The sequence below is a fragment of the Westerdykella ornata genome (genome assembly GCF_010094085.1).
Source record: "Westerdykella ornata strain CBS 379.55 unplaced genomic scaffold EI97scaffold_1, whole genome shotgun sequence".
NCBI lineage: Eukaryota > Fungi > Ascomycota > Dothideomycetes > Pleosporales > Sporormiaceae > Westerdykella > Westerdykella ornata.
The window spans coordinates 2,550,041-2,571,302 of record NW_022986851.1 but is presented as its reverse complement, the minus strand read 5'-3'; the positions used below and the strand labels follow the sequence as shown (position 1 = coordinate 2,571,302).

The 21,262-nt window shown below is 54.4% G+C and overlaps 11 protein-coding genes across 11 annotated transcripts; 6 read left to right on the top strand and 5 right to left on the bottom strand.

The window, feature by feature from the left end:
- The first annotated feature begins 587 nt into the window (after window positions 1-587).
- On the top strand, window positions 588-2,177 carry EI97DRAFT_498120 (60S ribosomal protein L7). The gene is made up of 8 exons (XM_033802539.1): window positions 588-611; window positions 714-823; window positions 1,026-1,307; window positions 1,359-1,421; window positions 1,471-1,552; window positions 1,610-1,641; window positions 1,695-1,707; window positions 1,763-2,177. Exons 1-8 carry the CDS (start codon window positions 598-600, stop codon window positions 1,917-1,919), a joined length of 753 nt encoding a protein of 250 aa, XP_033659095.1. The 5' UTR covers window positions 588-597; the 3' UTR covers window positions 1,920-2,177.
- A 1,198-nt stretch (window positions 2,178-3,375) lies between these two features.
- Window positions 3,376-3,975, bottom strand: EI97DRAFT_429569 (uncharacterized protein). Its single transcript, XM_033797469.1, has one exon. It carries the CDS (start codon window positions 3,734-3,736, stop codon window positions 3,392-3,394), a length of 345 nt encoding a protein of 114 aa, XP_033659094.1. The 5' UTR covers window positions 3,737-3,975; the 3' UTR covers window positions 3,376-3,391.
- Window positions 3,976-4,371: 396 nt separating this feature from the next.
- On the bottom strand, window positions 4,372-5,011 carry EI97DRAFT_32889 (uncharacterized protein). Its single transcript, XM_033794731.1, has one exon. It carries the CDS (start codon window positions 4,910-4,912, stop codon window positions 4,406-4,408), a length of 507 nt encoding a protein of 168 aa, XP_033659093.1. The 5' UTR covers window positions 4,913-5,011; the 3' UTR covers window positions 4,372-4,405.
- Window position 5,012: 1 nt separating this feature from the next.
- On the top strand, window positions 5,013-6,104 carry EI97DRAFT_32880 (uncharacterized protein). The gene has a single exon (XM_033794730.1). It carries the CDS (start codon window positions 5,112-5,114, stop codon window positions 5,826-5,828), a length of 717 nt encoding a protein of 238 aa, XP_033659092.1. The 5' UTR covers window positions 5,013-5,111; the 3' UTR covers window positions 5,829-6,104.
- A 210-nt stretch (window positions 6,105-6,314) lies between these two features.
- EI97DRAFT_32896 (uncharacterized protein) lies at window positions 6,315-8,111 on the top strand. The gene is made up of 2 exons (XM_033794732.1): window positions 6,315-6,333; window positions 6,392-8,111. The coding sequence occupies exon 2, from the start codon at window positions 6,473-6,475 to the stop codon at window positions 7,889-7,891; it is 1,419 nt and encodes a 472-aa protein (XP_033659091.1). The 5' UTR covers window positions 6,315-6,333; window positions 6,392-6,472; the 3' UTR covers window positions 7,892-8,111.
- A 1,992-nt stretch (window positions 8,112-10,103) lies between these two features.
- Window positions 10,104-11,960, top strand: EI97DRAFT_429565 (uncharacterized protein). The gene is made up of 3 exons (XM_033797468.1): window positions 10,104-10,834; window positions 10,903-11,035; window positions 11,123-11,960. Exons 1-3 carry the CDS (start codon window positions 10,490-10,492, stop codon window positions 11,620-11,622), a joined length of 978 nt encoding a protein of 325 aa, XP_033659090.1. The 5' UTR covers window positions 10,104-10,489; the 3' UTR covers window positions 11,623-11,960.
- Window positions 11,961-12,368: 408 nt separating this feature from the next.
- Window positions 12,369-13,146, bottom strand: EI97DRAFT_498116 (Got1-domain-containing protein; the record flags this gene model as incomplete). The annotated part of the gene is made up of 4 exons (XM_033802538.1): window positions 13,091-13,146; window positions 12,839-13,019; window positions 12,759-12,774; window positions 12,369-12,680 (listed from the first exon to the last, which is right to left on the bottom strand). Exons 2-4 carry the CDS (start codon window positions 12,859-12,861, stop codon window positions 12,369-12,371), a joined length of 351 nt encoding a protein of 116 aa, XP_033659089.1. The 5' UTR covers window positions 12,862-13,019; window positions 13,091-13,146.
- Window positions 13,147-13,500: 354 nt separating this feature from the next.
- EI97DRAFT_429564 (uncharacterized protein) lies at window positions 13,501-14,634 on the bottom strand. Its single transcript, XM_033797467.1, has one exon. The coding sequence runs from the start codon at window positions 14,491-14,493 to the stop codon at window positions 13,912-13,914; it is 582 nt and encodes a 193-aa protein (XP_033659088.1). The 5' UTR covers window positions 14,494-14,634; the 3' UTR covers window positions 13,501-13,911.
- Window positions 14,635-14,747: 113 nt separating this feature from the next.
- On the top strand, window positions 14,748-15,431 carry EI97DRAFT_390316 (DASH complex, subunit Dad4). The gene is made up of 4 exons (XM_033796220.1): window positions 14,748-14,773; window positions 14,828-14,884; window positions 14,943-15,072; window positions 15,124-15,431. The coding sequence occupies exons 1-4, from the start codon at window positions 14,771-14,773 to the stop codon at window positions 15,150-15,152; spliced, it is 219 nt and encodes a 72-aa protein (XP_033659087.1). The 5' UTR covers window positions 14,748-14,770; the 3' UTR covers window positions 15,153-15,431.
- A 36-nt stretch (window positions 15,432-15,467) lies between these two features.
- EI97DRAFT_410471 (actin-like ATPase domain-containing protein) lies at window positions 15,468-18,263 on the top strand. Its single transcript, XM_033796705.1, has 3 exons — window positions 15,468-15,869; window positions 15,924-16,244; window positions 16,307-18,263. Exons 1-3 carry the CDS (start codon window positions 15,698-15,700, stop codon window positions 18,061-18,063), a joined length of 2,250 nt encoding a protein of 749 aa, XP_033659086.1. The 5' UTR covers window positions 15,468-15,697; the 3' UTR covers window positions 18,064-18,263.
- On the bottom strand, window positions 18,184-20,839 carry EI97DRAFT_429560 (uncharacterized protein). The gene is made up of 4 exons (XM_033797466.1): window positions 20,293-20,839; window positions 20,117-20,242; window positions 19,486-20,060; window positions 18,184-19,434 (listed from the first exon to the last, which is right to left on the bottom strand). The coding sequence occupies exons 1-4, from the start codon at window positions 20,575-20,577 to the stop codon at window positions 18,405-18,407; spliced, it is 2,016 nt and encodes a 671-aa protein (XP_033659085.1). The 5' UTR covers window positions 20,578-20,839; the 3' UTR covers window positions 18,184-18,404.
- Between the last annotated feature and the right edge of the window lie 423 nt (window positions 20,840-21,262).

Here is a 21,262-nt window from a genome sequence, read left to right as displayed (position 1 = left end):
CTTGTACAATACTTGTACTTAAGGGACCGATAGCTCTTAAAAGTAACGTAGTCGAAGCCAGTCAGGGTGAAAGGCACCTGTGCGGCCGCTGTCAGCGAGAGATCGAAAAACGATGATAGTCGGAAAGTCGTGAAATCGAGAAAAATCCGTCACAGTCGGGGCAATCCAAATAGTGATCCAGCCTGTGAGCGATTCTCATTCTTAGAAAACGATCCTGCTCGTAAGTAACTGGTACTGTCAAATGGTGCGAAACCGCCCAAGTCTTCCATCTTCGAACCGCCTGCCATGCATGACAAGAAGCCCGTGTGCACGGCAATACCGAGGGGTTCTCATTCGCTTGGCCGCAGCTAATAGCTGCAAAGATCATAAACGCTGAACTGAATACAATTGCTGCAGTTCCGACGTCTTCTAACTTCAACGTGAGGTGTGGTGGAGTTGGTGTTGACATCTGGAGGGGCCCATTCATCATGAATCTCGTGAATTGAGGCTAGTACCAATACGGAATAGTAAAAATGGCCCGTGCAGGCACACAGCATCTCGAAATTTGCGAAGTCGTCGATTTTCGAGATCCAACCCACGACGGAACGAGCTGCAACAATGGCGCCCAAGACGTAAGTGCGTTCTTCTCCGGCAACAGGACTGAATACAGGCTGCCATATGGTTTCATTGCGGTTCCAAGGACATGTTATACTGACGATCCTCTTTCTGCACAGGAGCGTTCCCACCCAGAACGACATCCTCGTCCCCGAGACGCTCCTCAAGAAGAGGAAGTCCCAGGAGAAGGCCCGCGAGGATCGCGCCGCGGCGACCAAGGAGAGAAGAGGTACGGCGAGATTTACAATACGCACGTGTGTGGAGGTTCGAGAGGGCGATTCGATGATGAAGACCAAACCAACATTATCGGCTAGACCTTCGGGTCGATGTTGTCGAACCGTTAACCATCTTTCGGGACTGATGAATTTGCCCTCTCGAATCCGCATGGCGTATTTCACGAATTTGGAGCAATGGGGCTGATGATTGGACAGAGAAGAACAAGAAGAAGAGGGAGACCATCTTCACCCGCGCGGAGAAGTACGTCAAGGAGTACCGCGACGCTGAGAGGGAGAAGATCAGGCTTGCGCGCGAGGCCAAGCAGAATGGCGACCTCTACGTTCCCGCTCAGCCCAAGCTCGCCTTCGTCATCCGCATCAAGGGTATCAACAAGATTGACCCCAAGAAACGGAAGACGCTGCAGCTCCTCCGTCTTCTCCAGATCAACAATGGTGTCTTCATCAAGTTGACCAAGGCCACCTCGGAGATGCTGAAGAGTACGTCCAACGAAAGCTGTCATGCGCCTAACAGTTTCTAATCCCGTACAGTCGTCGAGCCCTACATTGCTTATGGCTACCCCAACCAGAAGTCCGTCCGTGAGCTCATCTACAGTAGGCATAGCGTATCCCGTATTTCCCGCTCACGCTGACCATTTCGTAGAGCGCGGTTATGGCAAGGTCGACAAGCAGCGGATCCCGCTGACTGACAACGAAATCATTGAGCAGCAGCTCGGCAAATACGGGTGAGACACGGTCGTCTCCTGTGAGCTGCATTACTGGTGAAGCTGACCTAAGCATAGTATCATTTGCGTTGAGGATTTGATTCACGAGAGTAAGCCTGGTTCACCGTCTCAATTGAAACCGAATGCTAACGTGTATCCGCAGTCTACACTGTTGGGTTAGTCAAGTGACCACGCGTGATGCAGAAGAGCACACCACTCACATGTATGCAGACCCAACTTCAAGCAGGCGTCCAACTTCCTCTGGCCCTTCAAGCTCAGCAACCCGACTGGCGGCTTCCGGCCGAGGAAGTTCAAGCACTTCGTCGAGGGGGGTGACCTGGGCAACCGCGAGGAGCACATCAACAAGCTCATCAAGCAGATGAACTAAAACGTGCACGTGGGGTAAGGGATTGGGGGAAAGCGGGAGTGCGGCATTACGACAAAGCGATCCCATCTGAGGGACATGGGGACAGGTTTCCGGAAAATAGCATGGGGACACTTGGTCTCACCCAATGGTGTTCCGGAGTCCAAAAATGGAAAGAAAGCCATTTACAACGTCATCACGTGCAGATGTGCATCAATGTTCCTCAAATATCGTGGTGTTTGATTGAAGGGGGGTTTCGGATAGTGAAGGGGAATTAATTGCAACACGTACGTTGTAACAAAGGGAGTATAGCGCACTATCGCAAACACGACTTCACGAGAGAGACAGATGTGTGGGTGTCCGGAAGCTCATCCGATTCCATGTTCTTCTGTTGTCGCCTGTGGTGCTGTTTCTGTTGCCTGGTTTCCGCCATAATGGACAGCCATGGAGGGGATGACACCTCACCATTGAGGAACGTTGCCAATTGTATACACGGTACAGTGTACAGCCACTCTTAGGATAATCGTGCGGTTATGTACTCTTATTATACGTTGTGTGCAATTCAAGAGGGGTGTTTTCAACGGCTGGGACGGGGTGACGTCGGCTCGCAATTCCGTCAAAGTGATTCAACGTACGGAGTACTGTGATAAATAACCACTACATACTGTCTCGGCAGCAGATGACTTATTTATAGCGGAACAGGAGATGCGACGATCGTTGTCCCCGTAACGCCAACGAGAATTGAAAATTGAAGAAAATTGAAAATTGAAAATCGAATATTGGAGTGGCGGCGACAAAGACCGCAGCTTGTCGCCGCAACGCGAAGTTGTGGAGGAGGAAAGAAATGGTTCCACTCAAGGTGCGGTTGATTACGCATGTACTTCGGGCCAGAGCGGGCTGCAGTTGGCTTCCAAGCAAAGTCAAAAAACCCACCTTTCAAAAAGTGTTCAGTCTGGTCGTGATGCCCATAATGCGCGAGTACGCATCCACCATCACCAAGGGACCTAACGGGGCAAGCAGCATGCCTTGCTGGAAAGTGAAAATTGTGCGTACCACAGAACATACCCACTCGCATCCCCCGTACACAGTACAGAGTACACACTTCTGGCATCCCGCACGAGCAGAATGATGCGCGGGCGGAACACATCCAACCATGGACTGACAACCCACGAGTCCCCGCGCTCATCCCGTTGCTGCTCGCATCGCGGCGTCGGCGGTTCGTAAGGATCGGCCATTTGCGGAAAAGCGCTCACGGGTCGCGGCTCGTTGGGCACGCAAGGCCCCTCGTTGCAACTACTGTGGTACTGTATTTACTGTGTAGGGAGATACCTGCAGCGACGGAGAGCGGAGTGAGTGAGGGGCAAAGGCAGCTAGCATCTGCAAGCATGGGCAGATGATGCAGCAGCGGGACCTGGGGAATGAAAATCTATCAGGGAAGGTGCGGGACATCGGCCGCCGCTCTCGCTGTTGTTCTTCGCGCACAGGAACGGATTCTCTCAGACATGACGTGCCACATTTTTGTTGTTGGAGTTCCCCGCGGCCGGCCGTGGAGGGTAGGTAGCTTGGCAGTTTGGTGTGGTGGACGATGATGTCGACGACACTGCCTGCTTGCTCCTCAGGACCAGATCATCGATGGGCAATGGCAGTGGCAGTGGCAGGGGCGAAGTGAAAAGGATCACGGTCACAGCCAGGCGGCAGTGTTGCGTCAGACGTGCTCGATCTCGTAACCGTTTTGCAGGATGCCTGGAGGAAGAGTGGCACAGGAGAGCGCACATGCCCGTTTGGGACAAGCAGTCGTCACTGGGCAAGCCGCGTGTGGCGAAATTCTCTTCACCATTCATCGCTCAGAATCTGTGCTGAGGAAATACGCAGGCTGCGAGGTAAAAGCAATCATGGGGCAACAGTAAAAGCCCTCTCCTCTCTAGTATTTCCAGAGTAGGAGCAATATCAACTAAGTCACTTGAATAGCGGAGGTCGTAATTCATAGCAGCCCTGGAGGACTCGGGAGCAGCAGTGGCTTTTACTGATCCATACTCCGCGATCGGGCCATGTCGTCTACGCGGACCGAGCTCGAAACTCGATTTTATTACTGATACCAGTGCACGCTGCACAGGCAGTGGCTCGATCATTGTCCCAGACCGCTACTGCACTCATGATCATGTACTCTGTATTGCCTCCAGGCACCTGCTATCCTGTGTAGGATGCAGGTGTGTTATGTCAGCGGCAATAATAAGCTGGAGAGCAGACTGGGAGAGGAGGAGGGGACGCAAGGAGCCTTGGCGGGGTGGCAGTGGCAGCAACTGTGACGATTCCCAACGTCCAACAAGGTGCTGCCTGCGATGCTTTGCTCCGCACAACACGCGGCCTGACACGGCTGGCCAGCGTGCAGCGTGGCTCTCGCGGCAGCGTGGGTGGCCGGACGGACGGCGGAGCCAACTGGTGAGCACGAGTCCCCTGAAGGCTGAGTGGTGGTTGACGGGCTGCACCTCGGTGGAGCGTGCCATTATTGATTATTGGCGCAGCAGCCAGCAGAATCTGCAACTCGGACTGACACAGACTCGGTATTGACACGGGCATACTCTGCATACACAGGACTCGGTCCACACGCAGGCACAAGCAGAGAGTGTGTGAGAGACAGCGAAGACAAGACGATGGCGGCTGCCCGAAGAGCTTTCTCTTTCTGCAGCCTGTGGTTTGCTGGTGGTCCATCCGGAGGACGCTGGCAGAGACGAAAAAAAAAAAGAGTCGAATTCAGAATAATGCGACGACGCGATGTGAATGGCCGGCGTCGGCGTTAATTGCGGGCCCGCCTCCCACACTCTTGCACGCGCACTTGCAGTGACTCCACACTCCACACTACTGCACGCAGTGAGAGAGAGGATTGTTGATTGCAAAGGGGTGCAGTCCAGCCTGTCCAGCGGCTGCTCTCGTTGTGCGGCCTGCCTCCGCCGTGCAACCGCCGAGGCCGAAGCGCGGCGTGTCAAAGTTTCGGCCTTAATATTATCGACTCTGCTCATGTTGCTGAGTGCTCATCAATCAAAATGGAAAGCATGCCTGTGACTCGCCTCGTTCCTCGTTCGCTGCTCGGACGCTGCGCGGCCTCATCATCCCTCTCTGCGTTCGAGGGCTCGAAATGAAATTTGGCTGTGCAGGCCGGCGGAACCCTCAGCCGTTTGGGAGGGGGGAGCTGCTCACTATGAGACTATTGCTTTGGCCATGTGGTTGCTGGGTCACTCGATGGGCTCGATCGTTGATGGGTGGGCGGTGGGCCGGGCAAGATGGCAAGAGGGCAAGCACGGGCTGGCTTGCTGGGCGCTGGCCATCCACTCAGCGCTGAGAGCCACGGGGCTCGTGCGCCCAACCCGAAAAAAGGGAAGGGGGGCCAACGAACCCTTCCTGCTCTTTCCCTGCCCAGAGGCTGCTCGGCAACTGGCAACTGGCAACCGCATCATCACTGCTGGCTCTTGCCTCCCTTCCCTCCCCTTCCCTTCCTCACTCCTCTCTCTCTCCCCTCCATCTCTCTTCCCTCCTCCCTCCTCCCTCCTTTCCCTCTTCCTCATCTCCACCTCTTCTCTGGCTGGTTGCAGAGGCCGTCGCTGCTCCCACCGACCGATTTTCAGGCGTCCCCCCTGCGCCTGCTCAGTCCCTCGCTGCGCTGAGATTCTGGTCCGTGGCTTTTTGCACGCCTCCTCGGTCATCCACTTTCCAACTCGTGGCCTCACTCAGCACAACCGCTCTGCATCCTCCGTCATCCCCCGTTGCTTTCCCCCTCTTGCTGCTGCTGGATCCACGGTTGTGCTGGCCATCCTTCGTCGCTTCATCGTCCCCTTGAGCCGGTTCACACGGGTTACCTCTGCCTCTTCGGACCATCATCAACCGCCTCATCGACACGACTCCCACCATCCCACCCGTCGCAGTTTTTCGGCCACGTAGCCTCGTGTATATCCTTCCGGCACATTCGGGTTTTGTTGCAATTCTTTGCTCCCGAAATCGCTTTCTTGCACGGCTCCTCAGCTTCGGACTCTTTTCGACCTGCGACAAGTGCGACAACCTTCACTGACACGTCGACAATCTTTGACACCACGGACGATCTATTGACTTAGAAATCGTCTTGCGTCGACATCAGACGTCAATTCACGCCGAGACCCCACGGTTTCTGAACTTTGCTGCTCGGCTCGCGCTACCATCTTAGCACTGCCATCGCCAACGGAATTTCGCCGAACGCCGAACCCCACACGAAACCCCCATTCCATCATCAATATCTGTTTCGAAAATCTATCACTACGACCTCTGGACCTTTCTTGCGATTGTCTCTCCATCAAACCAAGACATTCACTTCAAGCAAATTTCTTTGTGCATGATAGGCTCTTATTAGCACGTCTGTGGATTCCTACCGAGCACACGCTCACCAAGCGCTCCGCTGGGAATTGAAGAAACTGTACGTTCTACTTGTCGTGGACCTTCACCGCGGTGGAGTTCACTCACAGACTGTGCAGTCGCTGGGGGTGAACCCGCTAACCTTCACCACAGAGTCTACCCACTAGTTTCTTCTGTCCTTCTGCGACGCTTCTCCCAACATGCCGTCCTTCTATCCTCGCCCAAGCCCTCGCCAGGCCCCCATTACACCGCCCGAGTTCATCCCCAGCTACCAAACGGGTTGTGGCGGCATGCCGTATCAACACACGCAGTACGGCAGGCAGGCGAGCATCCGCCAACAGGAAGACGGTCATGACTTTGAGGATCGCTACGGTCAGCTCGCCATGGCATTACCCCCAATGTATCCTCAGGCTGGGACCTACATGAGCGACGCACTCCAGCGCAATCGAGGTGGGTTCCCCGCCCGGGAAGACATGGCACCTACGCTGCCTCCCATGCGCTCGCAGTTTGGTCTGTATGGCCATCAGACGACGTACCAGCAACAGTACGCGCAGGAAAGTCATCAGCGGGTCGTCCAGGCACCCAAGGAAGAGAAGCCCGTCGGGGGAGTGTCCGCCAAGCTTGATTATGACATGGACGTCATGACGGATTTTGTCTGCGAGATGGCTGTCGATATCATCAAACCACCAGATCGCGGGACGCCTCCCACCTTCCGGAAGTGGGTCCATCAGGTGCTGTGCGCCACCCGGCTCCCCTCAGCCACCATCCTGCTGAGCATGTTCTACCTCTCCCAACGGATGACGATGCTCCGTGGTCAGCCCAGGTCCGAGAGTGACCTGTATCGCCTCCTCACCATCTCCCTGGTGCTCGGAAGCAAGTTCCTGGACGACAATACCTTCATCAACCGTTCCTGGTCCGAGGTCAGCAGAATTCCGGTTGCTGATCTGAACCGCCTGGAGACGGAGTGGCTCCTTGCCATCGAATTCAGGCTCCACCGTGACCCCACTGAACAGAACGGCTGGAACGTCTGGTCAAGCCATTGGAAAGGTTATGAACGCAGTGCCACCGCACGCGCCAACAGGCCCATCAAGCTCGACCCCATTGACACTTTCCTGGCGTCACGCCCTACGTGGGTGAACCAGAACAAGCCATTGCCGGCCTTGCCTACGCAGCATAGCTATAATCTGCCGCCTCCCTATGAACCCGCTCCGAAGTCTGCGCAGCCTTTGAGCAACAATGCCCACTACGAGCACTGGCGATCGGCCAACGACTATTCTCCCCCGTCCGCCGTCACTACCGGACCCCCTACGCCTGAGTACCTTGGATCCGTGGGACCGTGGGCTCAGGCTGAGGCTTATTCCCGGCGCACCATGTTCGGTTATCCTCCTCAACCGCAACCGGCCCCTTCGAAGCACTCACAGCACCTTGGTTGGGCTCCAGCTTCAAGTACCCCTTCGCAGCACCAGCAACACACGCAACACTATGGCTGGGCGCCAAGCGCATTCTCGGGCCCGTATACTGCACCCGCCTGGGGCCATCATGGATGGGGCGTCCCTCATGACAACTGCCATTGCATGGGGTGTATGCAGTACATGAGGCCGCAGGTGGCCGCGGGCTAGGAGTCTGGTGAACTGACTCCTGGTTGCCGGCTTTTTTTGGAATACCGTTCCGAGAGTCGACTACATGCTCTTGTTGGCTATTCGAATTGCGCATGAGATTACATGCTCATCCGGTGTTGCGTATCTCCGAAGATATTCATAGCAGCACGCGCTTCTTCCCTTCATCCGCTACATATTCATCGCCGTACTCTGCCCAGCGACAGAGTTGGCCAAAAGTTGTTCTTATCTTCTCCGTTTTCGGTTTCAAGATCCTTCAACGCCCTTGCAGCTCGTTAACCCGGCGATTCGCGCAACGACCGGCGTCTATATTTCGAGTAGCGGCTTCGTTTTCTCTGCAACCTTATCGAGAGCATATCGGCTTCGCCCAGGATCTCAACAAAAACACAACCCTCGCGGTATCCTGCATGATAGATTTCTCTTCTCTCCTTCTGACTTCGTTATGTTTGTCTGCGCTAGACCCGATTCACACAGTTCCTTGGGAACTCTGGACTGTCTTTCCGGGGTTCGGCGTTCCGGCTTCCTGTTGTGCGAGCGTTTGCGCCGCTATGATATGTCTTCTGTTCTTTTCTCCTCTGTCATCTACGGATTGCGCTTTGCATTAGGGTTGTCTTATTCCCCGGACTGCTTATTCTAACGATTTGTTCTTTGCGCTTTACCCTAAAGGATTGCGGGGATTTACTGCATGCGGGTTAATGATTTCTTTCGCTAGAGGGGTGAGGGTTGGTTCTGTGAGGGGAACCCCGGCGCTTTGTGTCGCTGGTCGTCTACCAGTTCTTCGAAACTACTACGATAAGTAGTGTTCTGTCGTTCGCGAGCCTATCAGGGCTCCTCGAAGAAGATTCGCCTTGTCACCTAGGTCACGACCTTTTCTATTCCATACTTCAAAGGCTGGTACCGGTTACTGTCTGCCAGCTCGGATCGTAATTAATGGCACTCGAACATCTTCGACGACGGGTTCACCGCTTCCTTTGTTTTCACTCTTGACCTTAGGAGGAAAAGCGGCATGTTCGTTTTCATGTTGATTCTGTTTCTCTTTTTGACACTTTTGGTCTTCGAAGTTTATGATTCGTAGGGATACCAGATTGCGATGGGTTGGACGGATGGGGCTTAAGGGTTCCGAGCGGGATGGTGGTTCCCTTGGAGATGACTGCCTGAGGGCTGATCTTCTTGGATGGGGACATGGGAGGTAGTATAAGTAAAGAAATCCGCAAAAAAATTCTGGGCTGAGGGAAGGCCCTTGTGTTGGAAAGCATCCAATGTCTTGGGTCTGAATGAGTGATGTGGATTTGAACTTTGAATGTATCATGTTGTATTTGTGCGTGGGGGGTCCAGAAGCACGGCGAAGTACGGAGTATGTCTACAATTGATAGGCATGCGGCGTACATTTGCTGCCTAGAAGATTAGCAGCCGTAAACATGTCCGGATTACATGGTGAATGGGTGGGATGCAATCGCCGCAGAACTCCCAGATCAGCCTCAGCATGCATGCTAGTTGAGTCCGAGCAGCGTTCGTGGGAGTGGGAGAGGGAGAGGGAGTCATCTACTTTCATGGGAAGTTGCCCATGTCGCTACTCCCAAGACGAGATTCTGCGCTAGAAACTTGTAAAAGTTTAACTTTGAGTAAAAGGGAGCAGTAATGTTAACTTGTAGACCTTTCTCTAGATATAAAAGAGCAACATGCGTTAATAACTGTAGTTAGCACGTGATTCACTGATTAGTCAGTTCCGGAGAGCCGCTCAGTAGTCACAAAGGCTTTGCTGGCAGAGTACTGCATATCCAGCTATTCCCTATTTTGTCCTATTTTCGCTAGCAGCAAAGATTACTCCGCACCATGTTAGCCCCAGATGTTTCACGTCGAACGATCGGTTTGCGGGCTGAACGTGGGATTCCACTGTTTGGACGACTTCCCATACCCTATTGTGGTCGATCATGTCGGCTTTCCTTGGATTGCGTGCTATACCTACAAGGGTGCTAGCTAACATCGAAGACCGTAAAGTCTTTGATTTCCCGTCGTTCTGATGGTTCTCGACTGCACATGTCAGTATTCATGGCCATTGTCCACGATACATGCGGCGGTCCAGGAACCTAGTTCACTGCTCCAAGATTCAGAGGGGAGCACACCTCCCAGCAGTCACTAGCTGTCGATACGTATATCAATCGCCTAGACATGCGTATAGTATAATATATCTGCTGACATAACCCTCCCAGCGTCTCTTTGCGTCCATGGCGGTTTTCCTTGGCTACATTCCAGTGGGTGACGAAAGCGGAAACCGGTTATAGCAAGCTACCGACGCTCAAAACCTCGACCACCTCAACAAAGAACACACCCGATTCCGGGACCATCGCACCCTCTACGTCAATCTTCTCTCATAATCACCTCCACTCTAGTCCCAACCGATGTCGTCGCAAACGGCCACCAATCGAACAAGAATGGACAAGTCGCATATAACCTGTCCCCGACCGCATCCAGCACCGTCTCCCTCCCTCCGCCCGCCGTAGCTACCTACTCATCGCATTTCTCGAAAGTCCCTTCCTCCTCCTCCTCCTCCTCCTCCTCCTCTTCACTCGTTAACTTGAACCCGCCCGCCCGTTTTTTCCCATGCACGTACCCGATCTCCTCGTTCGGGCTCTCATTTACAGTTCAGCGACTTGGGATCCTTATCCTCACTCCAAACGGCCTACTACGACTGTTACCGTCGACGTGACGACGACGAAGACGAGGACGCCGACTGTGACGGGGACGACGACGACGGTGACGACGTCGACTACGACTACGAAGGTTACCAAGCCTACTGAGACAGGGACGACCACTACCGCCACGCATTCCAACATGCCGCCCTCCACCATCACAATCCTCACGACGTCCCTCTTGACGCTCACCACCATCCTGCCCACCGCTACCGCGCAGTTCCCGGGTCCCATTGAAGGCCTCCCTCAGTGCGCTGTAAGCAACCCCTAAATGAAGAAGCCCACCTCCACCTCTCACACACGACACTGACGAAACGTACCCAGCAAACCATCATCTTCGAGCGTCTAGCCAACAGCCAATGCAACCCGGCCAGCTTCCCGTGCATCTGCGACGAGCTCGCTCGCCAACAGGTGGGCGAGGCCATCCGCCGGGCCTGCTCTGAGAGTGATTTCGCGGGTGCGTCTCCACATTCCCTATCCTCTCTCTGCTTTGTACCATAGATGTAAACAAGCACCTACCCATGTACTAACATCCACCAACCAGCCTACCAACGCTTCGTCAACACCATCTGCGCCAACATCCGCCCCGTGGTCGTCAACACTACTACTACGACCGCCCGCATCAACACCACCACCACCGCCACCCCCATCACAAGGATCATCCCCCTCACCACCACCACCGGCGGGCGTAACGTGACAATAACCACACAACAACAAACCGCGACCGGCCCCTTCGCCAACATCACCACCACCATCATCCCGCCGCCCACCACGGCCGTGAACCCAACAAAACAACAGTTCACCACCACGCGCATCTCCATCACGACGACGGGGCCCCAGGGACAACCCACGACGTTGGTGTCGGAGACGGTGTTGCCGGTTGCACCGCCGACCGAGACCGAGACGGAGGCGCCGAGCGCGCCGTTTGAAGGGGGTGCGGCGCCGGGAGTTAAGGGGGGCGAGGTTGAGGTGTTTGGGGTTAGGGGCGTGTGGGTGCTGGGGGCCTTGATGGGGGGGACGGGGGTTGTGTTTGCTTGGTTGTAGGTAGAGTCTGTTAGTCTGTGGTTAGTATGTTTTGAGTTTTGAGGTAGGTTGGTTGGTTGGTTGGTTTGGTTGGTTGTGACTTGAGTTTTTCGGTTTGGGAGGGTTATGTTTAATCCATGGAGAGAGATGTGTGGGTGGGTGGGCTGCATGGGGTAAGGTAGAGTAGGGTAGGGTAGTTGGAATGCTGTATGTTTTTGCGTTTTTCTCCAATGGGGTGGTCGTATAGTGCGTTGCTTTTGTGTTGGCTTTGGCTTGGTGACGTGAGGTGAGAAACAAGTTAGCCTCTACTACAACTAAGAGTCGTGGCCATGTTGTCTCGCCCGTCTAGATTGAGTGAGTAAATAATTGGGATGTCTCATCCCCAAGACGTAGGTGCGGTAGAACGGTCATATAAATACGGCATATAGATCCTAGATGCATACTTCTTAGTAATCCCTTGATGTCGTCGAGTACAACAGCTCTATTAACATGTACTGTCTCCTCTTCATGGTTGCGCACAACTGCATTATGAACATAGACCTGATGATACATCTCTTGTATCAATAAACGGGAAACCGCCCAAGCCGATAAAAAGTCAGAATAACGCCGCCCAATGCGCGCGCCAACCTCACCGGCCGAGTCTAGCTCAACCTTTACCCACTCAGCCAGACAGGTCCTGCCTTCGAAGCGGTAACCCAGCATCTCACCCTCATATCCCCTCTCTCCTCACAGAATCCCACCATCCTCAAAAATCCATTCTCCCCCTCTTACACCGGCAACTCCCCCCTCCCCCCCCCCGCCCCCCCAGCCACACCACCAATCCTCTCCAACACCCCTTTCACGACGGGCCCCACCACAGGCACACCCCCGACGAACCCGGCCACCGTGGCCAGGAAATCCCCAAACAGCACTAAAATCCCATACAACTCGATCAGGAAACCGAAGAAGGGCCAGCGCAGCAGGATGAGCGAGATGCCGGCGGCGAAGGCGGCGGTGCCTTTCCATTTCTGGCGGCGCGCGAAGAAGAGGGCGGTTTTTTGGGGGCCGATGATGAGGGTTAGGCCGATGAGGAAGAGGATCTGAGGGGGTTAGAGTGGTGTTATTGGGGGTGGGAAGTAGGGGACGGGGGAGGACAGGGTGAGTATTGGGGGACGTACGTTGCCCATTGCTAGCCTGTGGGTGTGTTAATTACATGTTTTGGGGAGTAGATTGGATTTGGAAAGGGGAGGCGGCATACATTGCGCGGTCAAAGAACATCATGATGCCTCCGAGCAGGAAGAAGCCGCCTGTTTGCCATGTCTTAATCCTCGACGGGTTTCTCTACTGTGTACTTGCGCTGCGGGGATGCGCGCAGGATGAGGGTGGGGGTGAGGGTGAGGGTGCGTACCTACCCCCTGAGCAGAAGGCGACTCCGATTTCTAGAAACGGGAAATGTTAGACTCGAGTCTTCTCTTTGAAAAGCGCCATGGGGTTTGGAGGGGGATCGTACTTTGTGTGTCTGTTAGCCACATGGTAGGCATCTTGACGAACTTGGGGTTGGAGTGGAGGGGAAATGGAGGTATAGAGGTCCAATGAAGGGGGATTACGGCGGTCTTTTGGATATATAGAGAGAGAATGTACGCATCAGCGGTATGTTTCCTTCACTCGACACTTTTTGGTTTCGTGTCCGGATGTACTACTCAGCGCCAGCAGGAGAAACGCGCCGGAGCTAAGGTCGGCCCGAAGCGGCTCGGGGCGGAATCCTTGTCGTCCCGCGTCCGTTCAGCGGGCGTTCGCAGAAAATGTCACCTCGAGTCTCATCCATCATTTCCTACCAGCCTCAAAAGCTATCACGAGTCCCACAAGTCAATTATCTGAGAACTTATGTCTGGACGGATAAGCATTAGATTCTAGATGCTATTTTGTCCTACTCAATAGATACTGTAGATCTCGCCCCGACGACAGCATGCGCTTCTTCCTGCTGTAACTAGGATCGCTTCACAGTGCGCTCCTGGTACCCCCGTCTTCTTATTAACGGGCGAAGAAGAAACTGCGATCACGATTAAGCCGGAGCGCCTTCTTGAACCTTGCCTCGAGAGGGGCTTGGTGGGTGGAGAGCGCTTGACTTTGTTGGTCCTACATCCTCTTTGAGTTCCCCCTGCCAGCTCGACCCGGCGTGCGCTGCTCTTCTTATGTAGCAATACCAGATTCCCTGTCCTTTGAGTACCACCAGGTGAAGCTTCTGATGCATCCCGACGAAGCCTTGCTGCCAGTGGCATGCGTGTTCCCGAGCATTATATTTAGTATTCCCTCTCCATACCACATTCTCCCTCACTTCAGCACTGTATGTGCCCCTCGAGCTGCCAGATACCCTTCCACGGCATTCTGCGGCATCGTCCTGATCGCGCCAAACACCTCCTTGTCATGATACCTCAGCCTCGTCTTCGGATCCGTATACGGCGCCGGCAACCCCGTGATATCGCAGTACCTCCTCTGCCCGCTGGGATGGAAACTCGGCGCCGATTCGATATTCATGTACGTAGGCGCCGGGCCATTCGCCACGCTATTCAGCGCCGCTTTCGTGTTCCTCTCCAGCACAAGCGTGCTGAGGCTCTGGGTCGCTTGGGCAATATTGGGCGGTCGCCGGCTACTTTCGACGGGCGTACCGGCGCCTCCGGTGAGGGCTTCGGAATGCGGCAGGACGGGCGTGGACATGCCGCTGTTGTTCTGGGTGGCCATGACGGAGGCTTCCTTGCGTGTCGCGTCGGCGAGGATTTGTTTGACGTTTTTGTTGCGGCGTTGCGGGGGCTTCCAGTGAGGGTTGCGGAAGGGCTTGGGGATGGCGTAGATGTCGAGTTTGTCGAGGAGAGCTTGGTGCGTCTTCTCGTCGGACGCGGCTGTGATGGGAGCCATGGTAGGGAAGGCTTGCAGAATGATATAGTGCGGTGTCGAGGGATGAGTTGGGTAGGTTGAGGGTCTACTGGTATGAAGGATTTCTGCAATTGTGGTAATATCTTCGTTGCTTCGTCGGTGTATTGTTTGAGCGTGTTTAGCATTCCGACTGATGATGTCCTCCAATCCCACCGGGGTGTTGAGTGATCGACGCGGACCTTGGCAACCAAGCTGTTTTTGTGGGCCCTGTTTAACAACACCAGCGCTTGCTCTCCATCCCGACAGCACAACCCGCAACATGGTATGAAAGGACTCTATATTAATGTAGTCCGCGATTCATTCTGACAATAAGTAGGAGAGTCCGCACGAGCATCAACAAAGCCTACTTATATCTCGAATAATCGTCAATGTTGTGAGTGGTACCATTCGAAAGAGCTAGATCAAAAAAGAGCAGCTAACCTTCAATGCAGGAGAAACTGAATGAAGCCATCATGATGCTCAACAAAAACCTCCAAGAGATCAACATCCAGAATATGGATGTCGAGCTGGTAGCGCAGATGTTCAAGAATTACCAGTCCAACGTCCTATTCCACTTGGAGGGTAAGTTTCTTGAAACACTGTGTCAGTTTGTTGATAGCTGACTAGTTTAAGCTACCAATAACCTCAAGGATCCATCTTGAAGGGGGATGTGCCAGTCTGTGATGAAGCAGTTTGCGGTTTGGTGCGCCTACGCGGGCGATGCAGCGGACTACGAGTGATGCCAACGTCCGACAGCAGTGTCGGAGCATGCTCGATCGAGACCTCCGGCCCGGACGTCGTAAAGGCGACAGCTGGATTATGAGTTCGTTGAGGTCTAGCCAATATTCATCACAGTTGGAACACAGTGAATGACGAGATTATGCACAATCGGTAGGGGTAGGGTACAGTTTTAGCAAGCATCCATTCCTAGCAGATCACCGTTCGTGCTCCATACTATATTTCATAGCAATGGTGAATGTGAGGGTAAGGGCGTGAAGTTGAAGATATCGCGCCTCTAGGCGTGAACAAGCTCGGACCATCTCGACGCTATGCGGAACCACAAGCTCGGAGGTCTCTCGAATGAACTCAACATACAACCCCCCACACACCTCCAATCTAATGACCCGATTGCTTCGCCGCCTTCACGGTGTGATATAACACCACAACCGGACCCCTCTCCATTCGTCCACCACCGCCTCCCTACGACATGGCACCCTCCGCAACCACCGAGACACCACCCGTCGCCGGGCGCAACTCGCCCAAACCACCGCCAGCTAAGATCTGGAGCGTCAGCGAGCCGCCATTCGAAGGCTTCAAACCCATAGACACCGAGGGATATGCGCGCAGCAACAGGGAGACAGCGATCGTGATTGACAATGGTTAGAAGGCCCCTTCTCAGCGCTCCCAACAACGACATATTAACACGCAATCAGGCTCATCCGCAGTTCGCGCCGGCTGGTCCTTCGACTCCAAACCTCGAATATCGTTTCCCCCGCTCATGGCGCGGTATAGGGACCGCAAACTCAATCGGACATTCACATTTGTCGGGTCGGACGTGTACTCTGACGGCACGGCGCGCGGGCAGGCGAAGAACATCTACGAGCCAGGATCTAATATCATAAACAACTGGGACGTGCAAGAAGGGGTGCTGGATTATTGTTTCATAAAACTGGGCGTGGATGGGCAGAATGGGAGTATAGATCGGCCGATTGTCATGACGGAACCTGTGGCCAACTTGGGATACACGCGAAAGAGTATGTATACTTCTCCACGACTGTACTTCTGGAATGACGGAAATACTAACGCCTACGTCCAGCCATGTCCGAGATCCTCTTCGAATGCTACGGCGCCCCCTCGGTAGCCTACGGCATCGACTCGCTCTTCTCCTACTCGTACAACGGCGGCAGACACGGCCTCGTCGTCTCCTCCTCCTACACCGCAACCCACGTCATCCCCGTCGTCGACTCCAAAGCCGTCCTCTCCCAAGCCACGCGCCTCAACTGGGGCCGCTTCCAATCCGCAGAGTACCTCCTCAAACTCCTCCGACTGAAATACCCAGCCTTCCCCGGCAAGATCAGCGACACGCAGGCCGAAGACTTGGTGCGCGAGCATTGCTACGTAAGCCAGGATTACGAGCAGGAACTGAGCCACTACCTCGACTGGACGGGCCTCGAGGACCGCGATCACATCGTCCAGTTCCCCTACGCCGAACAAGTCGTCGTGCAGAAGACGGAAGAGGAACTCGCCGCCGCAGCCGAGAAGCGCAAGGAAAGCGGTCGCCGGCTCCAGGCGCAGGCCGCGAAAATGCGCCTCGAGAAGCTGAAGCGCAAGGAGGAGGAACTGGAGTACTACATCCAGCTGCAGGCGCAGCTGCAAAACACGACCAAGAAGGACGCCAAGCGGATCCTCGACTCCAACGACTTCGACGACGAATCGCAGCTGGAGAAGCGCATCAAGGAGCTCGAGAAATCGGTCAAGAAGGCCCGGAATAAAGACGTCGGCGACGCCGACGAGGAAGAGCAAAAGGAGGAACCGACGTTCCCCCTCCTGGACGTCCCGGACGACCAGCTCGACGAAGACGGCCTCAAGCAGAAGCGCCAACAGCGCCTCAACAAGGCAAACTACGAAGCGCGGCAACGCGCAAAGGCCGAGAAGGAAAAGGAAAAGGCCAGATTAGCGGAAGAGCAACGGCTCGACGACGAGCGCCGCCAAAACGACTTCGAGGGGTGGGTGGGCGAGCGCCGCATGGCGCGACAAGCCATCATCGCCAAGATCAAGGAGCGCGAGCGCCTCAGGGCCGAGCTCGGCACGCGCAAGAGCCTCGCGAACCAGATGCGCATGAAGGCCGTGGCGAACCTGGCGTCGGACAACCCGACCAAGAAGCGGCGGCGCGGCGGCGGCGACGACGACACGTTTGGCGCCGACGACGCGGATTGGGGCGTCTACCGCACCATTGCCACGGGCGAGGGCAGCGACGATGAAGAAGAAGAGGACCTGAATCGCGAGTTGAAGAACCTCGAAGCCCAGCTTTTGAAGCACGATCCAGAGTTCACCGAGGAGTCGACGCGCGAGGCGCAGATGGACTGGACGAGGAGTAAATTACATGCGTTCCTGCGGGGGCCCTGGCCGTTTGATGCGCAGAGTCAGCGCGAGGCGAATCAGATTCATCTCAATGTCGAGAGGATACGCGTGCCCGAGGTGGTGTTCCAGCCGAGTATTGCGGGTTTGGATCAGGCGGGCATCGTGGAGATTGCGGCGACCATTCTGAATGAGCGGCTGGCGGACTCGGCTTACAGGAAGGATGTCCTGAAAGATATTTTCCTGACCGGAGGGAACACAATGTTCCAGGGTTTCGAAGAGAGGTTGCGGAATGAACTGCGTGCTGTACTGCCGGCGGAGGAGGAATTGAGGGTAAGGAGAGCGGGCGATTGTGTACTGGATGCGTGGAGGGGAGCGGCCAAGTGGGCGGGGAGTGCAAAGGCGAAGGCGGCGTTTGTGACGAGGGCCGAGTTTATGGAGAAGGGCGGCGATTATCTCAAGGAGCATGATTTGGGGAATTCGGTGGCGCTGTGAGGTCGTAGAGCATTTTGGTAGTGTTCATTAGGTATCGGTGTTGGGCGATTGGGCGATGGAGGCCGTTATGGTTATACTTTCAGGTTGGAGTTCAGGCAATAAGGAACATGGTGAAATGTTCCGGCTTAGGTATAAGAGACAGTGCAAAGGACTAAACTGGACGTTTAGAGCTCTGTTACATTTATTGGAAACCATGCCTCTTCTGTATGCCCGAGTCACTCCGTTCAACAAATAGCCTACCGAATAAAAAGGAACGAAATGCCATAGCAATAGGAAGGCTGCCGACATAAAATCACGCATACACTATCCCATAACCCTCTTCCATTTCCCACCCATTCACCCTACCAACTCTCCCACTTCTGGCCCCCAATCGCTACCAACCGATTAAACAACTCGTCCCTCAACGGCATCGCCATCACCTTCGTCCTCCTCCCATTCCTCTCCACAATCTCCAACCCCTCGTGCACCTCCCTATTCATCGCCCAACCCACCACCATCTTCGCCTTCCACCCGAATCCTCCCACCTTCTTCAACTCGGCAATATCCCCAATAGGAATACTCCAGAGGGGATGTAAGTCCTCCCGATCCTTCGTGCCGACTTTCTCGATGGTAGAGTCCGTAGAGAAGGCCACGCACGGAATCGTGGCTTTAGTCGTAATATACACATGACCCTTCTTTCCCTCGTAGCGGGCGCGGAACTCGACGGGCCCGGACGTCATGTCTGCGTTCTTGGGCGGGACAGCACCGAGACGGTTTCTGGCGTGGTGGTCTCCAATCTTGGCTTTGATTTTATCGGCGCCGACGCTGGTTTCCACGCCGCCTTTGACGGTACCTTTGAAGAATCCGAGGATCTTGCTGCCCACTTTACCGTGGGATTTCTCTTTGGAGGCATGGATGTCGGAGGCTGAGGTCTCGGCGGCTTCGATGGGGGCTTGGGCCATGGCTTCGTTGACTTCGGAGTCGGTCACGGCGAGCTTGTCTGCGCCCTCCACGCGCATTTGCTGCTCCTCGACATGAGAAGGTCCTTCTGGAGGTGGGCCCTCCACATGGGGAGGAGGAGGTAGGGGGGCTTTGTTCGCCTCGCCGATGCGGAGGAGGGTGATGGTGAGTTGGGCATTTGTGGGAACGCCTTTGAGAATGGTGTTGCGGAGCTCGAGGAGCTTTTGCCAGTTGGGAATCTTGCGGTTCAGGAAGTCGATGCCGCGCGTGATGAGGGGTTGACCGAAGAATCCGAAGCCGAAGCCGAAGGTTAGGCCTTTCAAGAACATGTAGTATGTTACGAACCAGGAGATGATGAAGATGGGAAGGACGAGGCCGGCAAGACGGAGGCGGTAACGATGTTGAGGGAAGGGGGCAATAGGAGAAAGGGCGCTGGAAAAGAGGTTAAGATGAGGTACCCAAAATCACAGGGGGCCAACTTACTTGGCGAATCGTTCCCAACCATCACTGAGATTGGAAAGAGCATGCATGACGGGTCTCATCTTTGTCCACATCATCGTCTCCATTGGAACCTTTGTCTTGTCATGCTTCTTATCACTACCTGCTGCTGCTTCTGTAGGTGCTTCGGCAATGGCGGTAGGATCTGGGACAGTATCGGCAGGTCCTCCATCCGGAGGTTCGCCTTGAGGATGTTTGCCGGTTGCGCTCGATAGCGCCACCGAAGCAATACCATTGACAAAGTTGTTGGCTTCTTGCTCCACCGCTTCTCCCTTGTGTTTCTCGGGGGCTCCGGTAGCACTATGGCTACCAAGCACTCCCGCCTTCGGTTTTTGAATACCACCTGTGTGAGAAACCATGGCGATTGGCGCTGGGGGAAAGAGGAAATCGCGAGAAGGAGGGTACGCAATGAGGGCAATTAAAGTGGCGGATAGTAGAGGCACTATGCAATCGAAAGCCCAGGCCAGGAAATAGGCAGTGCAGAAGCAGGCTGTTCGTCGTGTCTCTCGCCAGGATCGAAGACGTACGATGTGCTTATAGAAAGCGATCATGCCGATGCCCTAGAGAGAGGTGTTAGTAATGGAGAATGAGATTTGGTAGATTGAGGATAGCGTACAATAGTCATGTACAGGCGTTCAATATTGCTTCTCAGTTTGTCAGGCGAGAACTCCTCGTCGTCGGCGACATTGAGATCCAATCCTCCAGGCGGAGGGTTCGGCATCTCCTTGACGTGATACATTTGCTGCAGTCTATTAGCTCCAAGACCAAACTATAAGTTCAGGGACTGTATACCTTGTTGAAGCGCCGAATGAGCACCCATAGATCCTCATTACGGAGTCCACCCACAAGGGGATTCTCAACACAGCTCTCAGGCTCATTCCAGCCCAAGTTCAGGACTTCCCCCTTGTGTCCCACCTGAGCGGCTCCCGTCTGCTCGGGGGCCTTTGCTGCTTCCATTGCCAAGGCATGGCTATCCGTAGGCTGGTCGGTCAGTGTTGTTGTGCGTTCCTCCTTGTCTGGTTCAGTGACATGCGGGACGGCGAGCAGATCTTTGTATTGCACTCCGGCGGCCGACATAATGACTGTTGTAGCAGAAAGAGAAGAGCTGTGTGTAGGTATGAGGAAGTTAGGATCTATCCGTAGTGTATATGATCCACTGTTGACAAGGCGTGGGATCGACCATTGCCCGTGGTTGCGTCATTGCAGCTGCCGGGCGGGTGGAACCAAGAGACCAAGCCACATGCATCATTCCCTTGACCCTGTTCACAAACTCTCGTCAGGTTCCACAACTTGATCGATTGGCGCTACTCTTTTGTTTGAATCCGGTGTTAGATAATCGTCTTTTACCTTCGCACAGATCTAGCCTAATCTATCCCCTGTCATCAAAGAGCGGAGGATGACGTCCCAGGGTCCGCTTCGCTTATCGATAAGTTCGAACCGCATAGATCTGAAATCTCGACCATGTGAATATGCATTTGATCGAGGGATGAAAATAACAATAGATCGAGAATAAAAAGGAGCTCATACCTTATGCAACACAAGAATAGACAGTTACCAGGAAAGGTGCGATTTTCATAGATAAATACGCTGGGTAGGTGCAAATCCTGCACTCATTGGCTCAAGAGGCTTGAATTCGACCGCACTGAGGGAATTTTGGCCCCTTAGGGATGTTTTTGAACAAACTGATCGATGCACACAGCGGGTTATTACTTTGAAGTCCAGTCTGACGACCCATTTCGAAGTTGAAGTTTGAAGCATGCGC

Coding starts and splice junctions, on each gene's coding strand:
- EI97DRAFT_410471 (XM_033796705.1), top strand. CDS start 15,698: ATGGCACCCTCCGCAACCACCGAGACACCACCCGTCGCCGGGCGCAAC. Junction 15,870..15,923: donor AGCGATCGTGATTGACAATG/GTTAGAAGGCCC, acceptor ACACGCAATCAG/GCTCATCCGCAGTTCGCGCC. Junction 16,245..16,306: donor CTTGGGATACACGCGAAAGA/GTATGTATACTT, acceptor GCCTACGTCCAG/CCATGTCCGAGATCCTCTTC.
- EI97DRAFT_429564 (XM_033797467.1), bottom strand. CDS start 14,493: ATGGCTCCCATCACAGCCGCGTCCGACGAGAAGACGCACCAAGCTCTC.
- EI97DRAFT_429565 (XM_033797468.1), top strand. CDS start 10,490: ATGCACGTACCCGATCTCCTCGTTCGGGCTCTCATTTACAGTTCAGCG. Junction 10,835..10,902: donor AAGGCCTCCCTCAGTGCGCT/GTAAGCAACCCC, acceptor AAACGTACCCAG/CAAACCATCATCTTCGAGCG. Junction 11,036..11,122: donor CTCTGAGAGTGATTTCGCGG/GTGCGTCTCCAC, acceptor TCCACCAACCAG/CCTACCAACGCTTCGTCAAC.
- EI97DRAFT_429569 (XM_033797469.1), bottom strand. CDS start 3,736: ATGAATGGTGAAGAGAATTTCGCCACACGCGGCTTGCCCAGTGACGAC.
- EI97DRAFT_498120 (XM_033802539.1), top strand. Junction 1,422..1,470: donor CGTCCGTGAGCTCATCTACA/GTAGGCATAGCG, acceptor ACCATTTCGTAG/AGCGCGGTTATGGCAAGGTC. Junction 1,553..1,609: donor CAGCAGCTCGGCAAATACGG/GTGAGACACGGT, acceptor ACCTAAGCATAG/TATCATTTGCGTTGAGGATT.
- EI97DRAFT_429560 (XM_033797466.1), bottom strand. CDS start 20,577: ATGTCGGCCGCCGGAGTGCAATACAAAGATCTGCTCGCCGTCCCGCAT. Junction 20,243..20,292: donor TCATTCGGCGCTTCAACAAG/GTATACAGTCCC, acceptor AATAGACTGCAG/CAAATGTATCACGTCAAGGA. Junction 19,435..19,485: donor GGTTGGGAACGATTCGCCAA/GTAAGTTGGCCC, acceptor CCTCTTTTCCAG/CGCCCTTTCTCCTATTGCCC.
- EI97DRAFT_32889 (XM_033794731.1), bottom strand. CDS start 4,912: ATGAGCAGAGTCGATAATATTAAGGCCGAAACTTTGACACGCCGCGCT.
- EI97DRAFT_32880 (XM_033794730.1), top strand. CDS start 5,112: ATGTGGTTGCTGGGTCACTCGATGGGCTCGATCGTTGATGGGTGGGCG.
- EI97DRAFT_390316 (XM_033796220.1), top strand. Junction 14,885..14,942: donor CTCGAATAATCGTCAATGTT/GTGAGTGGTACC, acceptor CCTTCAATGCAG/GAGAAACTGAATGAAGCCAT. Junction 15,073..15,123: donor CGTCCTATTCCACTTGGAGG/GTAAGTTTCTTG, acceptor GACTAGTTTAAG/CTACCAATAACCTCAAGGAT.
- EI97DRAFT_32896 (XM_033794732.1), top strand. CDS start 6,473: ATGCCGTCCTTCTATCCTCGCCCAAGCCCTCGCCAGGCCCCCATTACA.